Source organism: Herpailurus yagouaroundi, unplaced genomic scaffold (assembly GCF_014898765.1).
Source record: "Herpailurus yagouaroundi ecotype Mexico unplaced genomic scaffold, PumYag 160, whole genome shotgun sequence".
NCBI classification, from domain to species: Eukaryota; Metazoa; Chordata; class Mammalia; order Carnivora; family Felidae; genus Herpailurus; species Herpailurus yagouaroundi.
Genome location: NW_024412401.1, coordinates 51,576,520 through 51,595,724, shown reverse-complemented (window position 1 = coordinate 51,595,724; position 19,205 = coordinate 51,576,520). Strand labels below are relative to the sequence as shown.

At 59.1% G+C, this 19,205-nt stretch overlaps 1 protein-coding gene across 1 annotated transcript in view; it reads right to left on the bottom strand.

The window, feature by feature from the left end:
• Positions 1-2,614: 2,614 nt before the first annotated feature.
• PRRX2 (paired related homeobox 2) overlaps positions 2,615-19,205 on the bottom strand; it is a 21,796-nt gene continuing 5,205 nt past the window's right edge. Inside the window, exons 2-5 of the mRNA XM_040481193.1 lie at positions 8,034-8,121; positions 5,240-5,603; positions 4,236-4,414; positions 2,615-3,083 (exon numbers count right to left, since the gene is read on the bottom strand). Of these exons, the coding sequence (XP_040337127.1) occupies positions 2,948-3,083; positions 4,236-4,414; positions 5,240-5,603; positions 8,034-8,121 (767 nt within the window). The 3' untranslated portion in view covers positions 2,615-2,947. The remainder of the gene's footprint in view (positions 3,084-4,235; positions 4,415-5,239; positions 5,604-8,033; positions 8,122-19,205) is intronic.

The following is a 19,205-nucleotide window of genomic DNA, read 5'->3' as shown; positions in this document are numbered from 1 at the left end:
CTGCTGTGCTCCCCTTCCTCAGCTCCCGGAGCAGCATATGAAAACGATTAAGACGGTTTGTTTTCTCTAGCGTGCTTGGGAGGAAGTGACACCGAAATCCTGGTGGCCCAACGGCAGGGCCAGCGCCTCCGTGGGAAACGGGCCCCCAGCTTTTTTCTGCAGCGGGTGTTGTTGGGACCCGCCTTCCCCCCACCCCCCAACCGGAGCCCTCCGCCCAGTGTGACCCCCATCTCCGCCGCAGGCAGCCCCGACCTGGCGATGCTTCGTGAGACCCTCCCTTTGGATGAGAAATAAACCGATGGGCCTCCATCCAGTGGCGAGGGCACCGCTCTGGACCCCGCGGGCCAGCCCTTCACTCGTGCAGATTCCTGGGGGTGTCGGGGGTGGGGGACACGGTCAGCTCCTCACGAGGGAGGGCGCCACTCCCTGCTTGCAAAAGGACGGCCCAGCTCTCGTGTGGGTAGAAGGGCAGGCCAGCGTCTTCCCGACACCTCTGCCAGGCAGGCCCTGCTTCCAGAATCTCTTTCTCCCAGGCACGTCCGCGTGCCTGAGCCACATCCTGGCCACCTGGCCGTCCCCCTCAGCCCGTCATCTGGTCATTAACCCCTGCCCTGCTGTGTCCGGGACACCTCCCAGATCTGCCCGCTCTGTCCCCATCCGGTCCGGGCTCCTGTCCATCCAGCATCTGCCCTGGCCCCCGCAGGGGTCACTCTGCCTCCACTCTTAGCCCTGGGGCCACTCCTCCACACGGAACCCCGGGGGGCGTGTCCCTCCACCACGGCTCCCCACCGCCAGGATGACATCCAGAATTCTCCATCTGGCCCCACGGGCTCCACTTAAGTCAGCCTCTGCTCCTCTCCACCTTCATCCTGTCAGGAGATCCAGCCCGGGAACTGGCCCCGCCGGCCCCGAGAGACAGCTTTTGGCTCGTCCCGGGGCCTTCACACACGCTGTTCCCTTAGCTAGAAACACTGTTCCCCTCCCCACCCCCACCCCCACCCCCGCCTTGGCCTGGCAAACTCTTCGTCCTTGCAGGACACCGCTTCCGGGAAGGCTGCCCAGATGTCTGAGACTAAGTTTGGGGCTCCCCGGGCCTGGGGTGGCCTCTGCCCCGAGGGACCCTGCGTCAGTTCTCTGCTCTCTCCTCACACAGCGTGTCATGCTTGTTCAGTGAATGGGTGGCAAATGGAGGCCCAGGAGCCACTTACCCGAGGCAGAGGCCACACGGAGTAAGACGACAGTCCAGGGCACAGGTGTCTCCCCCGCTCTGGCCCTCGCAGTCAGGGTGAGCCCGAGCCCCCTCAAGACATCCGCAGGACGCCCCCTCCCCACGCCGTCAGCCGGAGCCCGTGCCTCCCTCACCCTCAACGGTGCCCCACGCTCTCCTGCGGACGGAGTCCCAACTGTCCAGCCGCAAGGCAGTCACACGGGGAGCGTCCTGGGGCTCGTCTGCGCGTCCGAAGGAGGCAAGCAGCTCAGTGCTCGAGAACCCCGTTTTCATGGCGAAATTCCAGCTGATGGGTGGGGAGGGGTCCTCGTCTGACTCGCAGGTATGATTACCATACCTCCCAAGCCACAAATGGGGATCGTCCCCGACACAAGGATTGTTTGTCCCTGAGGCTTTGACCCGTTTGGGGTCATCAGGGGTGTGCAGCTGATGGGCGGGAACACGGATGCTTTGGGGCACTTGGCTGCACGGGCAGGGCAGACTACGGGACAAGAGGTCAGCTGATCTACCCCATGGGGTGTGACCGCCGTGTCACCGCGAGGGCCATCGCCAGGAGGGACTGGTCGCCTTCGTGCCCTCTGGGGGTCGGGGAGCGCTGTCCTACTTACTTGGGGGCTGACTGAGGGCCCCCTCAGCAGAAATGACTCTGAACTTCCCTGGAGGGTGCGCCCCACAGAAAGAGTGGTACGGGGCCAGGCGGAAGGGGCCCGGGCTTCCCGCAGACTCCCTTACAAGTGACGTCATTGGCTGGTGGCACGTGTGTCCTCTGTGACCCTTATCGTCTGCAAAAAGGCAGGCGGACTTGGATAAGGTCCTCTGGTGTCCTTGGCTATTGGGACCACTCCTCCGTCCCGGGGGGCCACCTGGGACCTCCACTCTGCACCATGTCTGGGGCGTTTGTCTCAGCCGCTCTACAGTCAAATGCCCAGGAAGGTCCCATACGTCCTGCAAGCCCCAGAGATAAGGAATTGAATTTCTAGCACCTGCCTCACACACTGTCAGGTCAGCCCAGGAATCCACGGTCACCTACCCTGCCCCCCACCATAGGGCAGAGGGGATACTCCCTGCCCAGACAGGGAAGGGATCCCGCCCAGTGTCACACAGCAGGGCTTTCTCCCAGATGCCTGGGTGTCACGGGGTCCAGGGCCGGTCTCTTGATTTCCTCCCCCACTCCCCAGCCCTGGGGCTCTGCAGGGTGATGGAGAGCTTCGTGCAGAAGAAGGCTGGGACATGAGGGCATCTGGTCCTGCCATGGCTGCTGGTCCGAGCATGGCCCAGGGCCGGCCCCACGACGGCTGCAGGCCAGAGCAGGGCCCCAGAAGGCCACCCCTCAATTACATTGCTGCCCTTGTCCGCCCGCCCTCCCTCAACCTTTTTGGGGCTTAAAAAAAAAATTTTTTTTTTTATTTCTTAAAGACAAAAGCTTTTTGGTTTTAATACACAAAATAAATGCAGTCCTTGTGGGGTTCCTGCTCCACCTCTGGCCCAACCGCCCCCCCCAAAGGTCATGGGCCAAAGTCTCCCACGGCTGTAGACGGGGGCCTGAGCCAGGCTCCCGGGATCTCAGCAGCCTCTTGGGACCGGGAGTCCAGACTGGAGAGAGGGCCCAGGAGATCCCTGTCCTGGAGACAGGGGACGTGAGGAGGGCACTCTCCTGCATGTCTGCCCTCTCTGGCGTTGTGAGACCAGGCGGGCAGCTGGGTCCTGGCAGGCCGACCATCAGTTCACCGTGGGCACCTGGCTGTGGTGCAGGCTGAACTCCTTGGCCTTGAGACGGAGGCTGGCGATGCTGTTGGCCATGTTGACTCCCGGGGTCGCAGGGCCGGAGCCTCCAGGGCTGTAGGGCGGCACCGTGCTGGGGGCGACAGAAGATACCAGGACATGGGGCTGTGGCGGACATGATGCCCGAAGCCGACCACTTCTGGCTGCCAGCCCTGGACCCCAGCCTCTGGTCCCCCCGCCTCCCTTCCTCGGTTTACGTTCCCGGGAAGCCCTCCCCGCCACGGGATGGGCATGACCGGGGCTGCAGAATTTGGGGGGGAGTCAGAAATGCCCACAGACAGCACGGGGACACAGGCAGCTCCTGTGGATCTGTAGGCGTCCCTCCCTGGATCAGGAGCCTCCGGAGAGCAGGTCCTGGGTCCCGTCCCCCCCCCCCAGCACCTGCACTGGGCCTGGTGCACAGCAGGATGGAGACACGGTAAACCACCTCTTGGTGGCGCTTCCGCTCCGGGTAAGGACAGGGCAGGAGAGCTGGCCAACATGGGATCACGAGGACTCTGACCCCACGAGCCGACCCCCCGGATCTTGCCTCCCACAAGACCAGGGCTCCAGCAGAGTGACTCACACAGACTAAGGGACAGGTGTCACCCCCTGGAGTTGTGGGCACAGAAAAATGACACCCCTTCCCTCTTCCTTCCGGCCCTGCCGCCTTTTTCCAGCTTTGATCAGGACAAAACTGCCCCAGAACGTGGCTCTGGACCCCAGCCAGGTCCCTGGGACAGGGGAGCCGTGCCCTCAGCCCTCCCTGCCCTCCCAGGGAGATCGACACAGGGTGCTGGGGCTTTCTTGCCAACCCGGAAATCTTCCTCCAGGTTTTCAACTTCCTCAGGGTGGCCTGATGGGTCCTTCCCCGCCCCCTCCAGACAGGCCTCATCTTCTCGCCCCTACATTCATGCACAGTCACGCGCACAATCGCGCGTGCACATTTGGGCGCACGTGTTTGCACGCACAGACGCACGCACAACCATGTGCACATACCGATGCGGAAACGCACGCGCACACGTACTCGCGAAACACAGCCACACGCGTGCTCGTGGAACACCCACGCGCATCCACTCATGAGCGCCCGCGCACACGTGTCCCCACACGGAAGGCCCAGGCTTCAGGGGCGCCTGGGCACCATGCACAGCTGTCTTGAGATGCTCAAAGGAGCCCCGGGCCCTACGAGGCCGCACGGGTCGCCCAGGCTGCTCCCCCTCCCGCCAGAAGGGGTTCCTGCTCTCACCTGTAGGGGGACGAGGCCGTCCAGGAAAGATAATCGGGGCTCAGGGTGGCGGGCCGGGGAACCACGGGCTGCTCGATGGCGGCCTCCTGGCTGTAGGACTTGAGCAGCGAGGCGGAGCGGTTGGCCAGCATGGCCCTCTCGTTTCGGCGGAACTTGGCCCGGCGGTTCTGAAACCAGACCTGGGGGCGGGAAGGCGTGCTGAACGGGGCGCAGCAGGCCGCAAGGGGGGACCCCAAGTCCTTTGGGACGGCGGTGCGGGCCCGCTCTGCCACCAGCTCTGGACGGGCGGCCCCACGGAGCCTCAGCTTCCTCATCCGGAAGATGGGGACGCTAAGGCTGCTGGGTAAGCGTGTGCTGGAGAAAAGGATGCAAAAATGAGCGCTTCGCCGTGGTAAGGCTGCAACTAGAGAGGGGCACTTGGCTCAGAGCAGGGCTGAACACTGCGACACGGCGTTTATTCACCCAAACCTTCCACGCCGGGCACGGCTCCAAGCCCGCTTACAAACATATTAACCAGGGGCGCCCGGGGGGCTCCGTCGGTGGAGCGGCGGACTTCGGCTCAGGTCATGATCTCGGGGTCCGTGAGTTCGAGCCCCGCGTCGGGCTCTGTGCTGATGGCTCGGAGCCTGGAGCCTGCTTGGGATTCCGGGTCTCCCTCTCTCCCTGCCCCTCCCCCGCTCATGCTCTGTCTCTGTCTCAGAACTAAACAAACATTTAAAAAAATTTTTTTTTAACCTCAAATATATCAACTACTTTGGTTCTCATAAGAACCCCAGGAAATAGACCCACGCGATCCTCATTTTACAGGGAGGCACCAGAGAGGTTAGGTAACCTGCCCGAGGCCACACGGCTGGGAAGTGGCAGGGCTTGGCCTCGAACCTCGGTGCTCCGGGCCTCTGACGCTCCCGCTCTTAATTACCGCCCCTCCGCAGCAGCAGCTGCGCCCCCCAGAGGGCGAGGGGGCTGCGCGCTCCCGCGGGCGCCCACGCGTGCGCGGCGCTCACCTGCACACGCGCCTCGCTGAGGTTGACGCGCCGCGCCAGCTCCTCGCGCACAAAGGCGTCGGGGTAGTGCGTGCGCTCGAACACGCGCTCCAGCGCCTGTAGCTGGCTGCTGTTGAACGTGGTCCGGTTCCGCCGCTGCTTCTTCTTCCGCTTGGCGGCGCCGCCGCGCCCGGGGCTGGGACACTCACCTGCGGAGGGATCGAGTGTCAGCAGGTGCAGCCCCGCCCCGCCCCCGGAGGTGCCCAGGGGGTCCCGAACCCCCCCACTGGCTCGGCAGCGTGCGCTGGGCGCTCTCCTTGTGTCTCCCTCAGCGGATGGATGGAGGGTCCAGCGGATGGATGGAGCAGATCCCTTGAATTCTCTCCTTCACGCATCCCTTCATTCATCCATCCGTTCATTCTTCAACACGTATTAACTGAGCAGCTACTGTGTGACCGGCGCAGTGCTAGGGCCCACGGGGAATATAACAGTGGACAAAAGCAGTCAGATTCCACAGGAGGTGGAAATGAGCCAGAGGGTGAATCCCAGCAGAGGAGCCGACCAAGGGTCTGTGCTGGCCTCTGGTTCAGAACTGGCGGCTCAGGTAAGGGTGCCCAGCACAACCTTAGGGAACGCACGGGGTCAGCAACTCTTAGCTTTTAGGTTCACCCTGTCCTTTGAGAGGACGGGTTGGGGGGTATTCAGCCACTATTGCCACCTCGATGGGCAGAACTGTTGACTCTTCGTCCCCAAGAGCCCAGTTCACTGCCCACTCCTCCAGGCAGCCCTCCGGATCACCCGGGTCCACGTGGGATCCCCTCCCGCGCTCACCGGCACCAGCCGCGACACTGCCCAGTTCAGCCCTTCCTTACGTATCCGATTTTCTTATTAAAAACGTACATGGTAATAACAAAGTAATGTCATTGCTGGTGGCGGGAACAGACTCGAAAACCAGAAGGGGGTAAAAAAGTGACACAAAGTACCGTCCTCTCCCCACGCTTTACCAGATTACAGATGTACATTTAAAAAACTTACAAGCGTGAGACCGTGCTGAACACATTGGTGCTTCAACTTGCCTGTTTTTTACTTGATAATATTCCAGACATTCCATTTCGCATATAGCAAACACGGCCCTCTTTATTTGGATTGTTTTGCATACTCTATTTTCTCTCGTGCTCCCTCCCTCCACGCGTAGGGACTTATTTTTTTTAGGTCCGTTTTTGCTTTTGCTGGAGCATCGCTCTTTGCAAATATAATAAAATACGTACAATATTTTTCTTATCAAAAAGTCGCCTACGACGTCCTGCCCCCCACCTCACCTCTTCCCCACTTAGCACCTATCTCAGGGATCCCTCCATCCAGGGCACAGAAATCATTCACATTCCTCTCCCCAGCCCCAAGGCCCTTGGCTGGGGGACCGTCCCCTGGTTTATCCTACCAGGGTCCTATGGATGGGCCTCTGGCGTGTTTCCAATCTTCCGCAACTGAAAGAGTGCCATGATGAATAAGCTCGTGAAGACATGATTTTCTATTTTTGCCAGTGCCTGTTTGGGATAGATTCCTAGAAGCGGGAATCGCTGGGCCAATAAAAAACAACAACAACAAAAAAACCCCTAGATGTGGCCAGGTTCCCGCACCAGCCTTCCCACCAGCGGTGTAGGCGAAGGTCTGTTTTGCCCAGTTTGGACAACAGAACGTATCGTCGGCCTTTGGGAGTTCAGTCCACGCCTTGTGTTTTTGCTTTCCCCGGCGACACGTTCCCTTCATACATTCAGTGTGGTCTGCACAATGCCGGGTATTGGCTGTGCTGAGCATCTAGAACATTCCAGGCCCGGCAATGGCTACCACTCGGTCCCTGCTGTCAAATAAGATCCCACGTGAGCAGGGTTTATTGCCTCTGGGGCAATCCACTGATTGGACTTGAGGCTGAAATGGTCCACGGGACTGGTAAATGATCGTGGGGGCAAAGGGGGGGGTCTTCTCCAGGCAGGACTCAGGGAATGCCCGGGCACAGATGACCTTACAGCTGAGTTTGGACCAGAAGTTCCCATCTGAGGGCGGTTCTGCCTCCGGGGGACATCTGACAGTGCCTGGAGACAGGTTTGATTGGGAGGACCGGGGGCGGGAGGTGCCATGGGGATTGAACGGGTGGAGGCCGGGGGCTGTCGCCAAATACCCTTCAGGACGAGAACAGGCCCCCACAGCGAAAAATCTTCTCGTGCACCATGCCCACGGCCCTGGCTCAGCGGGACGTTCAGGAGACACAGGCTGGGGAGCGACAGGGAACGCGAGTGGTCCCAAGGGAGCCGCCGCGTCCCCTGGCCTGGCTCCAGCCTTCTCCCCCCTCCCCCGCCCCCCCCAGAAAACGGAAAAGTGGAGGAGAATGCCTGGTGCCTGTGACCGTGTCTCTGCCCCGCATCCCTGTCCCCTGGAGCGGGAGGAACTCTAAACCCAAACAACGAGGGCCCGTGAGCTGAAAACCGGGGGGTGATCAACAGCCCCGAAAGCGGGGACAGAAGCTTCTGGAACACCAGCCAACCCAGAGACGACTTCCGTCCCCCTTCAGGCAACGCCGATTGGGCACACACCCAACGCAGGAGGCATTTCGGCCAAAAAAGGAGACTTTTTCGAGAAGTTTCCGAGCAATCCCAAACGGAGGGTGTCTAAATGAAAACCAGTCTTCAGCTTCTGCCCCGCCAAGTGGGCGTCGGAAGACACTGGGCTCTTTCGCCGCCGGTTTAAACCGAGTAGTGACTTGGAGCCGGAACCCTCATGCAAAGGCATTTGTCGCCAGGTCCCCGACAACCTGCCACACCAGCCCCAGCGGGGCTCCTCGCCGGTCTGGGGTCCGCTCTCTCCGGGGTCACAGCAAGGCCGCTCCGACGGGGGCCGCTCAGCCAAAGCTGGTTTGGGGCCACGGGGGGTGCCAAGCGGGCCACCCGCTCCCTAACCCCCACCCTGGGAGGCGTGACCCCATTTCACACACAGGGAAACTGAGGCCAAGGTGGCACCTCTGGGTTGGAATTCATGTTTGTCAGAGGCTCAGCCGGCCCCGGGGCTGTAGGCTCGGCCTCTCCTCCCTCACCCGCCTTGCTCCCAGGGAAGGTGACGCAGGGGTCTGTCACAATCTCAGTCCTGGCTCTAGGAGGCCTAAGTGCGGAAATGCCCTTGGGTCTCCATCCCAGACTGTGGGAAGTACATCCCTCGGCCCCGCTTTTGTTCCGAAGGAAGACGACACCTCTGGAAGCGGCAAGGGACAACAAACAGCGTGCCCAGAGTCACATAAAGTTCCTAAGAGGAGCAGAGCTTAATTCCGTGCCGAGAGCATAGTAATTGCTCAATAAATGGCGGCTGCCCTTAGCATTGTCGCTTATGAGGAAGCCAAGGGTCTTTCTCCCCGGCCCTTGGGTCTCCTCGACCCAGCCCGCAGTAGAAAGACGGGTCTGAGAGGCTGAGAGGGGGCCGAGGACGACTGAAGCATCGTCCTGAAGGTGACCCGGGACTCGAACCCACCGGCTGGCCTCTGCTTCCCAGCGGATGTGCTGGATATTTGTTACCCTAAGTCCCTGAGTCACCGCCTGAGAAATGTATTGTGGTGGGCGTGTGTCCCCCTGGGGGCTCCACGCTGGGACTTTGAAGCATTTGGAAAAGAAATAAATACTCACTAAGCCTCAGGCCAGCGATGGCTGGCCCCGCCCCCCCCCCCCTTTCCAAGTCGGGCTAGTCCCCAAGTTTCCTTTTGTTCGGTAAAAGTCCTGCTTTTCTCTGGGGTTGAAAAAGAAAGCCTGAAACCGCCTCTCTCTCTCTCTAGGGGGAGAGAGAAAGGTATTCAGATGGGGGAGGCCCGCCGCCCACGCTCCCTCTCCCTTAAAACCGAATTACTTCGTCCCCCGGTTACGTTACAATAAAAAAAAAAAAAAAAAAAAATGACTTGTGCAGTTTTCTGCCATTAAATTATTTCACACGTACCATTTATTTGGCTGACTGCGGGCCAAAGACATTTAAAAACTCCGCTCTCAGCCAGATAATCGAGTGGTCCTGGCTTCTCTCCCCTGCACCCATGGTTTTTCTTATTCCGTGTAATTTAAGGGTCTAAATAGTCTGGAGGGAATTAACTGCAAATTCTTCCTAAGACAAATAAACCCAGCCTCTTCGTTTCTGCCTTCCTCAAGCTGTTGAGAGACACCCTCTGTTTGTTTTTGCTTCAAATAGTCAGTTTGTGCCTGACCCCGGGGCCGCGGCGAGCTCCAACCCAAATAAATAACTTTTATTAATTAGCATTTATTCTGACCAGAAAAGCAGCCCCTCTCCTCGCCGCCCCCCCCCCCCAATGTGATCTCTGCCAACACGTTCGCAAAAATAAACAACGGGTCCCCAGGACCTTGATGTGGATTTAACAAATTAACACCGGCCCTTGGTCAAAGGAGCTCCAAGCTGCAGAAATATTTACAGCCGGGAAAGTCTGAGGAAGAGTGGAGAAAAGAAGGTGGAGGGCCCGGAGGGGCCTGCAAAAGCTTCGGGCCCACCCCCCAGGTCTCCTGGAAGGGACGAGAGTTCCTCTGAAAGACCCCTGGTTCTGCCTTGTCGGGGCTCAGACAGGAACTCTGGAATCTGTCCTTAGCTGTCCCCGGTGCCAAGAGGGGGGGAAATGTGTCACCTCTTCAGGTGAGACGTGAGAGGCCTACAGCCCTGTGGCGGAGGGGGAATGATCTCCGGCGGAGTGGCCAGGGCAAATCTGTTAGCGACTCCCAGCCTCTGGAACCTCCCGGAAAACCGGGAACAACAGAAATGACCTCATTAACCCTCCTATGGGCCTTACACGAGGGCTCCTAGCCCACGATTCTACAGATGAGGCAACTGAGGCTCACACGGGACAGCGACACATCAAAGCCGTAAGACTCGTCAAGGCCGGAGCTGGGATTTGAACCTGCCGATGGGCACCAGGCCCAGGTTCTTAAACACCTTGGCGTGGCGGGGGGACCGGCCCTAAGAGGCCCGCACCCTCGTTCCTCCTGCAGTGGGATTCTGAGAATCTCTCCGCGGGCTTAGGGTGAACCAGGAGGAGGGACACGGAAGGCAGCAGCTGGAGAAGCGCAGGAGAGAAGGGTGCGCGGGCCGCCCAGCCTGGGAGACAGGGCCGGAGGGGAGCACGGCACCCAGTCAGGCCAACGTTCGAAGGAAGAAAGGAAGCAAAGACGGGAGGGGGGAGGAGGGAGAAAGGAGAAGAAACATGGTCCCTGGAGCCTTCTGGAGAAGGGCTTCCCTAGGCGGCCGGCCCCACTCCAGCCAGGATCCCAAGCGAGGAACCTTAAGAGCTGGTTTCATGTCCGGCCAAGCTGGCGTTGGTCCCGGACACTGAGGGACCAGGCCTAAGACACAGGGGAGGGGCTCGGGTCCTCGGGTGAGATCACACAGGCAGACTTTCCAGCATCACCTCCCCGGAGGCCCCCAACAGCCTCAAGAGGGGCGGGCAGGGCTGTCTCTGTCCTACGGAGAAGGCAGAGGGAGGCCCAGAGAGGGGCCAGGACCCACCCGGGGTCACACAGCAAGGAAAGCCCACCCCCCGCGGCCCTTTCTCTTCTCGATACATCCCTGGTAGCCAGTCGTCTGGGATAATGGAGAGAGGAGGTAGCCCGGCCCCCAGCCCAGGGCTGGGCAAATCCAGTGATGAGCACAACAGAAGGACAGAGGCTTTCTCTTGAGGGCCTTTCTGGCTCTATCCAGTGGATGGGGCCACCCAGGCCACCCTGGTGGGCAGAGCCAGGGCCTGGACCTCAGGAGGGCTGGTGGTACTCACATTGGACGTGCCCACCCCTCACTGTGGACCCCTTCTGCATACCATTCCTGGGCTTTCCACCGCCCCCCTCTGTCCCTCCCTGACTTTTACCTTCATGTCTCAGCAGAATGCCCCCTCCTCCAGGAAGCCCTCCCAGGCCCCTGTCATGGCTGTGCCACACTGTAGAGCAGACGTGGGGTCATTCGTCCAGCAGGGACTGGAACTTACTGGGTTTTGTCTCTCTGGAACCCATCACAGGACCTAGCTCAGGGTAAACTCTTCACAAATATTTTTTTGAGTGCTGGGTGAACGCGTGAATGGAAAATCTGGGACTGTGACGCCCATACTCCCCTCACAGCCCCCAGGTCAGTGACCGGTGTGTCTACAAGGGGGCCTAAGCAGGCTTCGGCAGACCCTGGAGTCTAGAGGAGGCTGGGGGAGGCTCCCACGTGTCCCCTAGAAACCTCAGCAGAGCCCTGGAGGCAGCTGCCACGCATTAGGGTCTCTCTAGGCTCTGGAGCCTCTCCTTCACATGCACAAAGGTCTTGGGGTGCTGCATACGCTTCCACAGGATGACTGGACCCCCTCCCCACCCCAAGAAACCCAGTGCACCAATGGAATCTACCCTACAAGACCACATGAGCTCCTCCCCACCTCAGGGCCTTTGCACATGCTTTTCCCGCTGCACTCCTTCTGCCTCATGCTTACCCAGTTTTTAGTCTAAACCTAAATTCCCTGCCCTGAAGGCTTTCCAAGCCCCCAGGTCAGGCCAGATCTCCTCGCCACAGGCTCCTGGGCTGTCTCCCTCTCCTGAACGTCTGCAATGAAGTTGTTCTTCTGTTCTGGTTCTCCACTTCGTGCTTGTCTCTTCCCTTTACCTCAGCTCTAGGAGGTAGGGACTGTGTGTGCCTTGTCACTGCTATATCCCCGGGACTGGGCAAGAAGTTTGGTCTCAAAAAGATTTCTCAATATAAAGGAAGGAAGGAAGGCCTCCCTCCAGAAAACAATGGGAAGTCCCAGCATCCAAACCCAGCTCCCCCTGCCCTTCAAAAGGCCAGACAATGGTTACTTAGATGGGACAACTCGAAGCACAAGCCAGTAAAGAAAGGAAGATAAATCAGACTTCATAAAGATTAAGACTTCGGTGGACACCGTCAAGAAAGTGAAAAAGGGGGTCGGGGCGCCTGGGCGGCTCGGTCAGTTGAGCGTCCGACTTCAGCTTAGTCATGATCTCACATCCGTGGGTTCGAGCCCCGCGTCGGGCTCTGTGCTGACGGCTCGGAGCCTGCCTGGGATGCTCTCTCTCTCCCTCTACTCTGCCCCTCCCCCGCCCTCTCTCTCAAAATAAGTAAACATTAAGAAGAAAAAAAAAGACAGTAAAAAAGACAACCCAGAGAACGAGGAAAATATCCACAAATCGCGTATTGGGTAAGGGATCGTATTTAGAAAATATGAAGAACGCTTTCAACACGACAATAAAAAGGCAAACCATCCCATTAAAAATGAGCAAAAGGTCCGCATCGGCGTTTTCCCAAAGGAGGTATGTGAATGGCCAACAAGCATGTGAAAAAGTGCTGGTCCTGAGTCATCAAGAAAATGCAACGCGCAACCACAAGGAGATGCCGCTTCACACCCAGTATGACGGCAAGAATCAGAAGGCAGATAACAAGTGCCGACAAGAATTTGGAGACACTGGACCCCCCCCCCCCCCCCCGTGCACCGCTGGCGGGAAAGTCCAATGGTGCAGCCGCTCTGGAAGAGTCTGGCAGGTCCTCCAAATGTGAAATTCCGAGTTACCATCTGACCCAGCAGTTTCACTGCTAGGTATCTACCCCGGGGGGGGGGGGGGGGGGAGGGAATGAAACCTACGTCCACACCACCATACTCCAAACAGCCCGAACTTGGAGACCATCCAAACGCCCGGCCAACTGATGACTGGGTAAACAGAATGTAGTCTGTCCACGCAATGGAATGTTTTTTGACCGTAAAAAGGAACGAGGTGCTGATTCATGCTCTGATGTGGGCGAGCCTTTAAAAACGTTATTTATGTTTAAAAATACCGTGCTACGTAAAAGCAGCCCATGCCATCCAGGAAGGGCCGCATAATGAAGGATGCCGAGGACGAGAAGCGTCCAGGAGAAGTGAAACCTAGAGGGACAGAATGTCCGTCGGCGGCTGCTAGGGCCTGGGTGGGGTGGGGTGGGGGGTGGACGGTGATGACCGAGGGGTGCGGGGTTTCTGTTTGGGCTGCCGGAAAAGCTCTAAAATCTTGCTGATGGTTGCGCAAGTGACCATATTAAAACTCACTGGCGTGCACGCTAAGGGGATGAATTGTATGGCCCGTGCAGTATATCTCAATAAAGTCGGTCTATAAAAAGAAGTACACAGGAAAGGGTGGGGGCAGAACGGCTCCATGGGAGAGGGGACATGTGGGGCTGCCACCCCTGGGGGAAGCCAGGGGGCAGATACAGACTAGGCCAAAGCCTCTTCTCTGGCCCAGGAGCCTTTTGAGAAATGGCGTCACTGGGCCCGAGGGGGGAGCAGAGACAAAGCTACTGGGCAGAGAATATCTACGTCCTATTCTCAGACACAGCAAAGGGCCAGGGGGTCAAGGCCAGCTACAGCTGGCCATCTCAAAGGCTCTGGGTTTCCCGAGCCTCCTCCTGTGTCCCGCACCGAGGCCTCCGGCTTTAGCAGCCCAAGAGCCAAGGGTTCAAACTTGACATCGGCGGTCGGCCCAGCCTCCTCCGCTCCCCACACCCCCAAACCACCTCCAGAAAGTGGGAGCACAGGAGGGAAGGGAGTCGGGGAGTCATTCAGGAGGAAGAGGAGCAGGCCGCCCCTGTCCAGCCCCAACCCCCCGCTCGCGGGCTGCTTGGTCAGAGAAGGAGGGTAGTGTCTGTCCCGTCTGGTTTTAATCTGAGGTTGGTGGCCCGATGCCAAATTTATTGTCAGACCTACATTTTCATAAGGGGCTGGTATTTGGAGGCAAGCTGTCCTCATTAACCACTTCCAGACCGGGGTGACGTTGCCCCTCAGGGGCCAGCGTGGGGTCCTGCCTCCCAGTTAGGAGCCTGGGGAGGGGGGGGCCTCGCAAAGCCCGCCCCCGGCACCTGCTGGGAACCGCGGTGAGCGCTGATGGTCAGGGAGAGAGACGTTGGGAGAGCTCGGTTCCGAAGGAAACCCGCCAACAGCCCCGGGGGCCTCAAGCCTGGGACTCTCGTCTTCTCGAGGGCTCAGACCTGAAGGGCCCTCACGGCTCCTCTGCCAAAGCCCCTTATTTTTGTAGATGCGGAAATGGCGACAAGGAGGGGGGCGCTGGCTTGGCCAAACGCTCCCAGCGAGGCACTGGGGTCCCAGGTGCTGCCCCCTGAGGCGAGGTGCGATCCCTGACAACACACGTGTGCCTCCCCCCTGCTCCCCGCGTCCCGGGGTTCCCCGGGAACGGGGCGGACGCGGCTTACGCCTGACCCGGCGACGGGGCACGCTTGGGGACAGTGGGGGAGGGGCAACCCGCAGCCCACCCACCCTGAGCGCAAATGGTGCCTCCCTCTGCCCCCCCAGCATCTGAGAATGGGGAAAACTCCCCTCTCCCTCGCTTCGGGGCCCTCAGTTTCACCATCTGCGCGCTGGGGTGAGAGGAGTTACCATCGCCCCCCTGTCCCCGATGGAACAGCCCGGGGCTCCCCTGCGAGCTTGACACAGACAACTGTTCTCCCCGCTCTGACTTTTTGTCCCCAAGGGAAACCTAGGCCCTGGCTCACTGGTCCTCCCCCCCGTTTCGACTGCGAACCCCCGGAGGAATCTGAGGAATTCTACGGGTCCTTCCCAGAAAAACACAGGTGCACACAAAATTCTGCCTGGAACCTCGGTCGGGTGATTCACGGACTCGGAGAATCCGGTCCGCAGACCCCACCCTGTAAAGTCAGCGTGACGGAAAGCCAAGTCTCTTTTGCCCCAGAAGGACCCGCGCCCTCCGCCCCCTGTTCCATCTTGGGGTCCCCACCGGTCGCCCCCTCCCACCCCAAGGGAGCAGGCGAGACCGGGGCCGTGCCCATTAGCCCCTCTCCCGAGGCCGGCGGGACCTCGCGGAGCCCTGGCTCTGGGTCCACGCCGCGCTCCCAGAGAGGGTCACCTTTAAAGCACCGCCAGAGGGTTTTTATGACCCGCTGGTGAGTTCCAGGCCTTCTGGAAAATGTGTCTGAGGCTCAGCTCAGAGGAGCTCCAAGGCTGTCTTGACTGTTAGGCTGCTCTCCGCGCTGCAGCTGGGCCTGTGGCCGAGGACACGGGACTCCTTCCCCTCCCTTCCCTTCCCTCTTTCTGTTTGGCCTCCGTTTACTAAACTTGATTACGTGCCTGGCCCTGGGTTATAGAGCCCTGCCTTCAGAAAGGTGGAAGGCACCGGTGTTAAGCCTTGTTCTCAGTGGCGGATGGGCAGGTTCAGAGAGGGGAAGCCACCGACCCGGGTCACCCAGCCAGGCTATGAGGCAAGCAATTTATGCCTAGTCTGTGGGTCCCCAAAGCAGTTGCTCCCTGGAGGAGAGCGGCTCCGGTTAACCCTTTCGGGACCAGGGTGAAGTTGCTGCTAAGGGCCCAGTATGGTTTCCTCTGTCCCAGTTTATTTTATTTTATTTATTTTTTTTTAAATTTTTTTTCAACATTTATTTATTTTTGGGACAGAGAGAGACAGAGCATGAACGGGAGAGGGGCAGAGAGAGAGGGAGACACAGAATCGGAAACAGGCTCCAGGCTCCGAGCCATCAGCCCAGAGCCCGACGCGGGGCTCGAACTCACGGACCGCGAGATCGTGACCTGGCTGAAGCTGAAGTCGGACGCTTAACCGACTGCGCCACCCAGGCGCCCCTTATTTTATTTTTTTTTAACATTTTATTTATTTTTGAGACAGGGAGAGACAGAGCATGAACGGGGGAGGGTCAGAGAGAGGGAGACACAGAATCCGAAGCGGGCTCCAGGCTCCAAGCCGTCAGCCCAGAGCCCGACGCGGGGCTCGAACTCACGGACCGCGAGACCACGACCTGAGCCGAAGTCGGACGCTCAACCGACGGAGCCACCCAGGCGCTCCCGCTGGGACTTTGCGGCAAAGTCTCTCCCACCCGCAAGCGTGGCAACCGCGGGCTTCAGGGCCGCAAACTGGGAATGGCGAGGCACGACACGAAAAGCAGCCATGGGTGCTGTGGCTCTGCCCCGTCCCATGCGGTAGCCGCTAGCTACCCGCGGCCGTCTCGGTTCACATGGATTCAAGTGAAATAACAATATAAATCCCGTTCCGCAGTCACCACGTTTTCAAGGGCTCAACGGCCACAAGTGGGACGGCACAGACAGGGAACATTTCCATCATTACGGAAAGTCGTATCAGCGGGAGCTGCTCTGGTATCCCAATTTTTCTTCTTCTTTTTTTTTTTAACGGAGAGGGAACAAACCACAACAAAGACCAGCCCTGAAGGACCTTTGAAAGAAGAAAAATCACCCCTCGATCCCACCATGCCAGCCTATCGGCTTAGTTTTTTGCGGACTTTTTGGCCCGCGTCCACATGTATCCAGCTTGCACCTGACTCCACTTAATGGTGTGCATGAATAACATTTTCTTTTTTGGACGAGGCATTGGTGAAAAGGCCAGGATTAAGATCAGACATGCGCAGCAGTGACAAACATGTACGGTTGCACAGGCTGTGCACCGCACGACTCCGAGGGCACCATCCCCATAGACTATAGTGTACCTGGTGCCCCCTATAGTTGTGCAGTGGACAACCCGCTAGACCGCACTCTGCTTTCTGGAAATAGCTGCATTCAAGTTCTGGCTCCACCTCGCACCAGCTAAGGGAGCTCTGTGGACACGTGGCTTCACCTCCCGGAGCATGGTTTCCTCACTGTAAACGGAGGCAGCGGTACCTGACGTGCTCGGACAACGCCCCTGGCACCCCAGAAGTGCCCAAGTCACTTAGCTATTATGTCGGCGACTCCCACCTCACGATTTTAGGGGGCGGGTTCCCCAAGATTCACTCCCTTTTGCTGTGAGCCGCACAGACCAGGGCTCAGCACGTGTTAGTTGATGTTCATTTAAGCTCCGTCCTCTTCGTCAAGCTCACTGTGAGCGGCTGCATCATTTCACTTCGTGGGGGTCCTAAGACCACCTCACTAGTCATTCCCCTCTTGTTGGACAGCTACATTCTGCCCGATTTTCCTCTGTCGTCAACCGCCGCGGAAATGGCTTTGTCCTCCGGCTGGATTTCCAAACTCCACCCACTTCAGCGGAAGTTCTTACAACCTCTCTTCCAGGACCTTCTGGGCTCTCTCCCGCCACCAAGTCGGCCAGAACAGGTTCCCCACAAGAGTATTGAAGCTGATGCACCCGGGGCGCGGTGGTTAAAAGCTGGACTCTGGAATCAGCCTGCCCGCCCCCTCCCGCCGGGGGTTCAAATCCTAGCTTCACTGCTCAGGACCCTGAGTAAGGTACAACCTTTCTGTACTTCGGGGCTCCCGTCTAGAAAACAGAGATAACCACATATCCCTTACGCGGATTGAATGCGTTCACATTTATGCAATTCTGAAAACAGCGTCTGGGACCTAGTACATGCTACGTCACATCAGCCAAGAGTATATTACGTGGGGTCAGATGGGTCTCAGTTAGAGTCCCAGACTGGCCATCTAGTGGCTGGGCGACCTTTGGGCAAGTTACTTAACCTCTCTGAACCTCACGTTTGCATCTGTGTTGTGGAGACCTTGGCTACTGAGAGGTCTTGGCGCACTGAAGTCTCACTCCCAAACACTCCTAAAGGTCACCTTTGCCCCAGGGCTGGTGGGCCGGCCCCCCCCCCAACAGAGGCTTCCCCGAATGTGCCCCCAAAAGCCTGCCCTTCACGGACGCTTCCACAGAAGCTGGGCTGCTTCCAGCAGGAAGCCCTCCCAGTCCCAGACTGAACTTGCCTCTTTAGGCTCAGCGCCTGGCACGTAGTAGGTGCTCAGTAAATACTGGATGAATGACTATATGAATGACTGATTGCAAGAATGAATGGATGGATGGATGGGTGGAATTGCGGCCGAAGGGGAGGTAATCCCAATTCTCTGGCCACCCCAATCCGTGAAGACTCTTACGCACTATAGATCGGGGTGAAGTGTACGAGCTTTCACACTCTCCTGACCCTCCCATCTGAAGAAACGAATGTATTCATTGTTTCTCTAAACTTGGGGGCCAGAGCCTGATCCAGGGGGCCTGGGTCTCCTCACGAGTGATGTGCTCCAACGGGCCGGCGGCGGCGAGAACGATAGCCTCCTCTGCAGCAGGGGGAAACGGCCAGCCGGTCGGCCACCCGCGTTTTGCCCTCTCCACGCCATCCCGAGCTCCTGGGGATGGCGCAGCAGATACAGGAGCCCTCGCCCCACAGGCACCTGCTTCCGGGGGGTTGGTGTTTATGGGGCGGATGTTCCCTTCCCCCCACTCAGAGTCCCAGCTCCCCACTTCTGGGAGCCTGGAAGGCCAGGAGCAAGCGCTCTTCCCACATATCTTCAAAGGTTTTCCGTGCAACACTCTTCCCGCGAGTCCGGGAAGGACTGCAAACCGAGGGGACCACCCCAAACCCCAAGGCCCTGGGTGACGCCCGCCTCCTCCGCAGCCAGACTTGGGCCGGTCCAGACCGACAGCGCCACCCTGTCCCGTGCTTCCTCTCTGCTCTCCACGAGGCCTCCATCTAGGGGGACCAGGGTGCCCCCTCGCCACCGTCGCCCCCATCTTCCTAACTTCCCCTGCTGGGAGTGGTCTTCTGCTGGGGGCCCAGTCCCTTGCTCACCACAGCACCCCAGAGGGGGCCCAGGGAGGGAAGGACGGGGTCCGGAAGGGCAGGACACCCCAAGCCGCCCTGGGCTGAAGCCCGTCCTGCGGTCGATGCCGATTTGTTGCCAAGCGGGGACAGGCCTCGCTGAAACCCTTGCCTTTACCCCGGCGGGCGAAAAGCCCCCTCGCGCATCCATGCGCTTCCAAGCGGCTAACCCCCACGTTTCCTTCGCCCCGTTTCCTGCTCCCCTCCCCGCCCCCCCCCCCACGCTGGCATGTCTCAGTGTGGCCCAAACTCCTCATCTTAGGGGAAGCTCTGACTCAGAACTTGAAAAATCTTACGCACTGACTTGAGAAAACAAACTTGGGGGGCGGCCGGGAAGAGTCCCCGGTCCTTGGGGGGAGGGGGTGGGGCTCTCCAA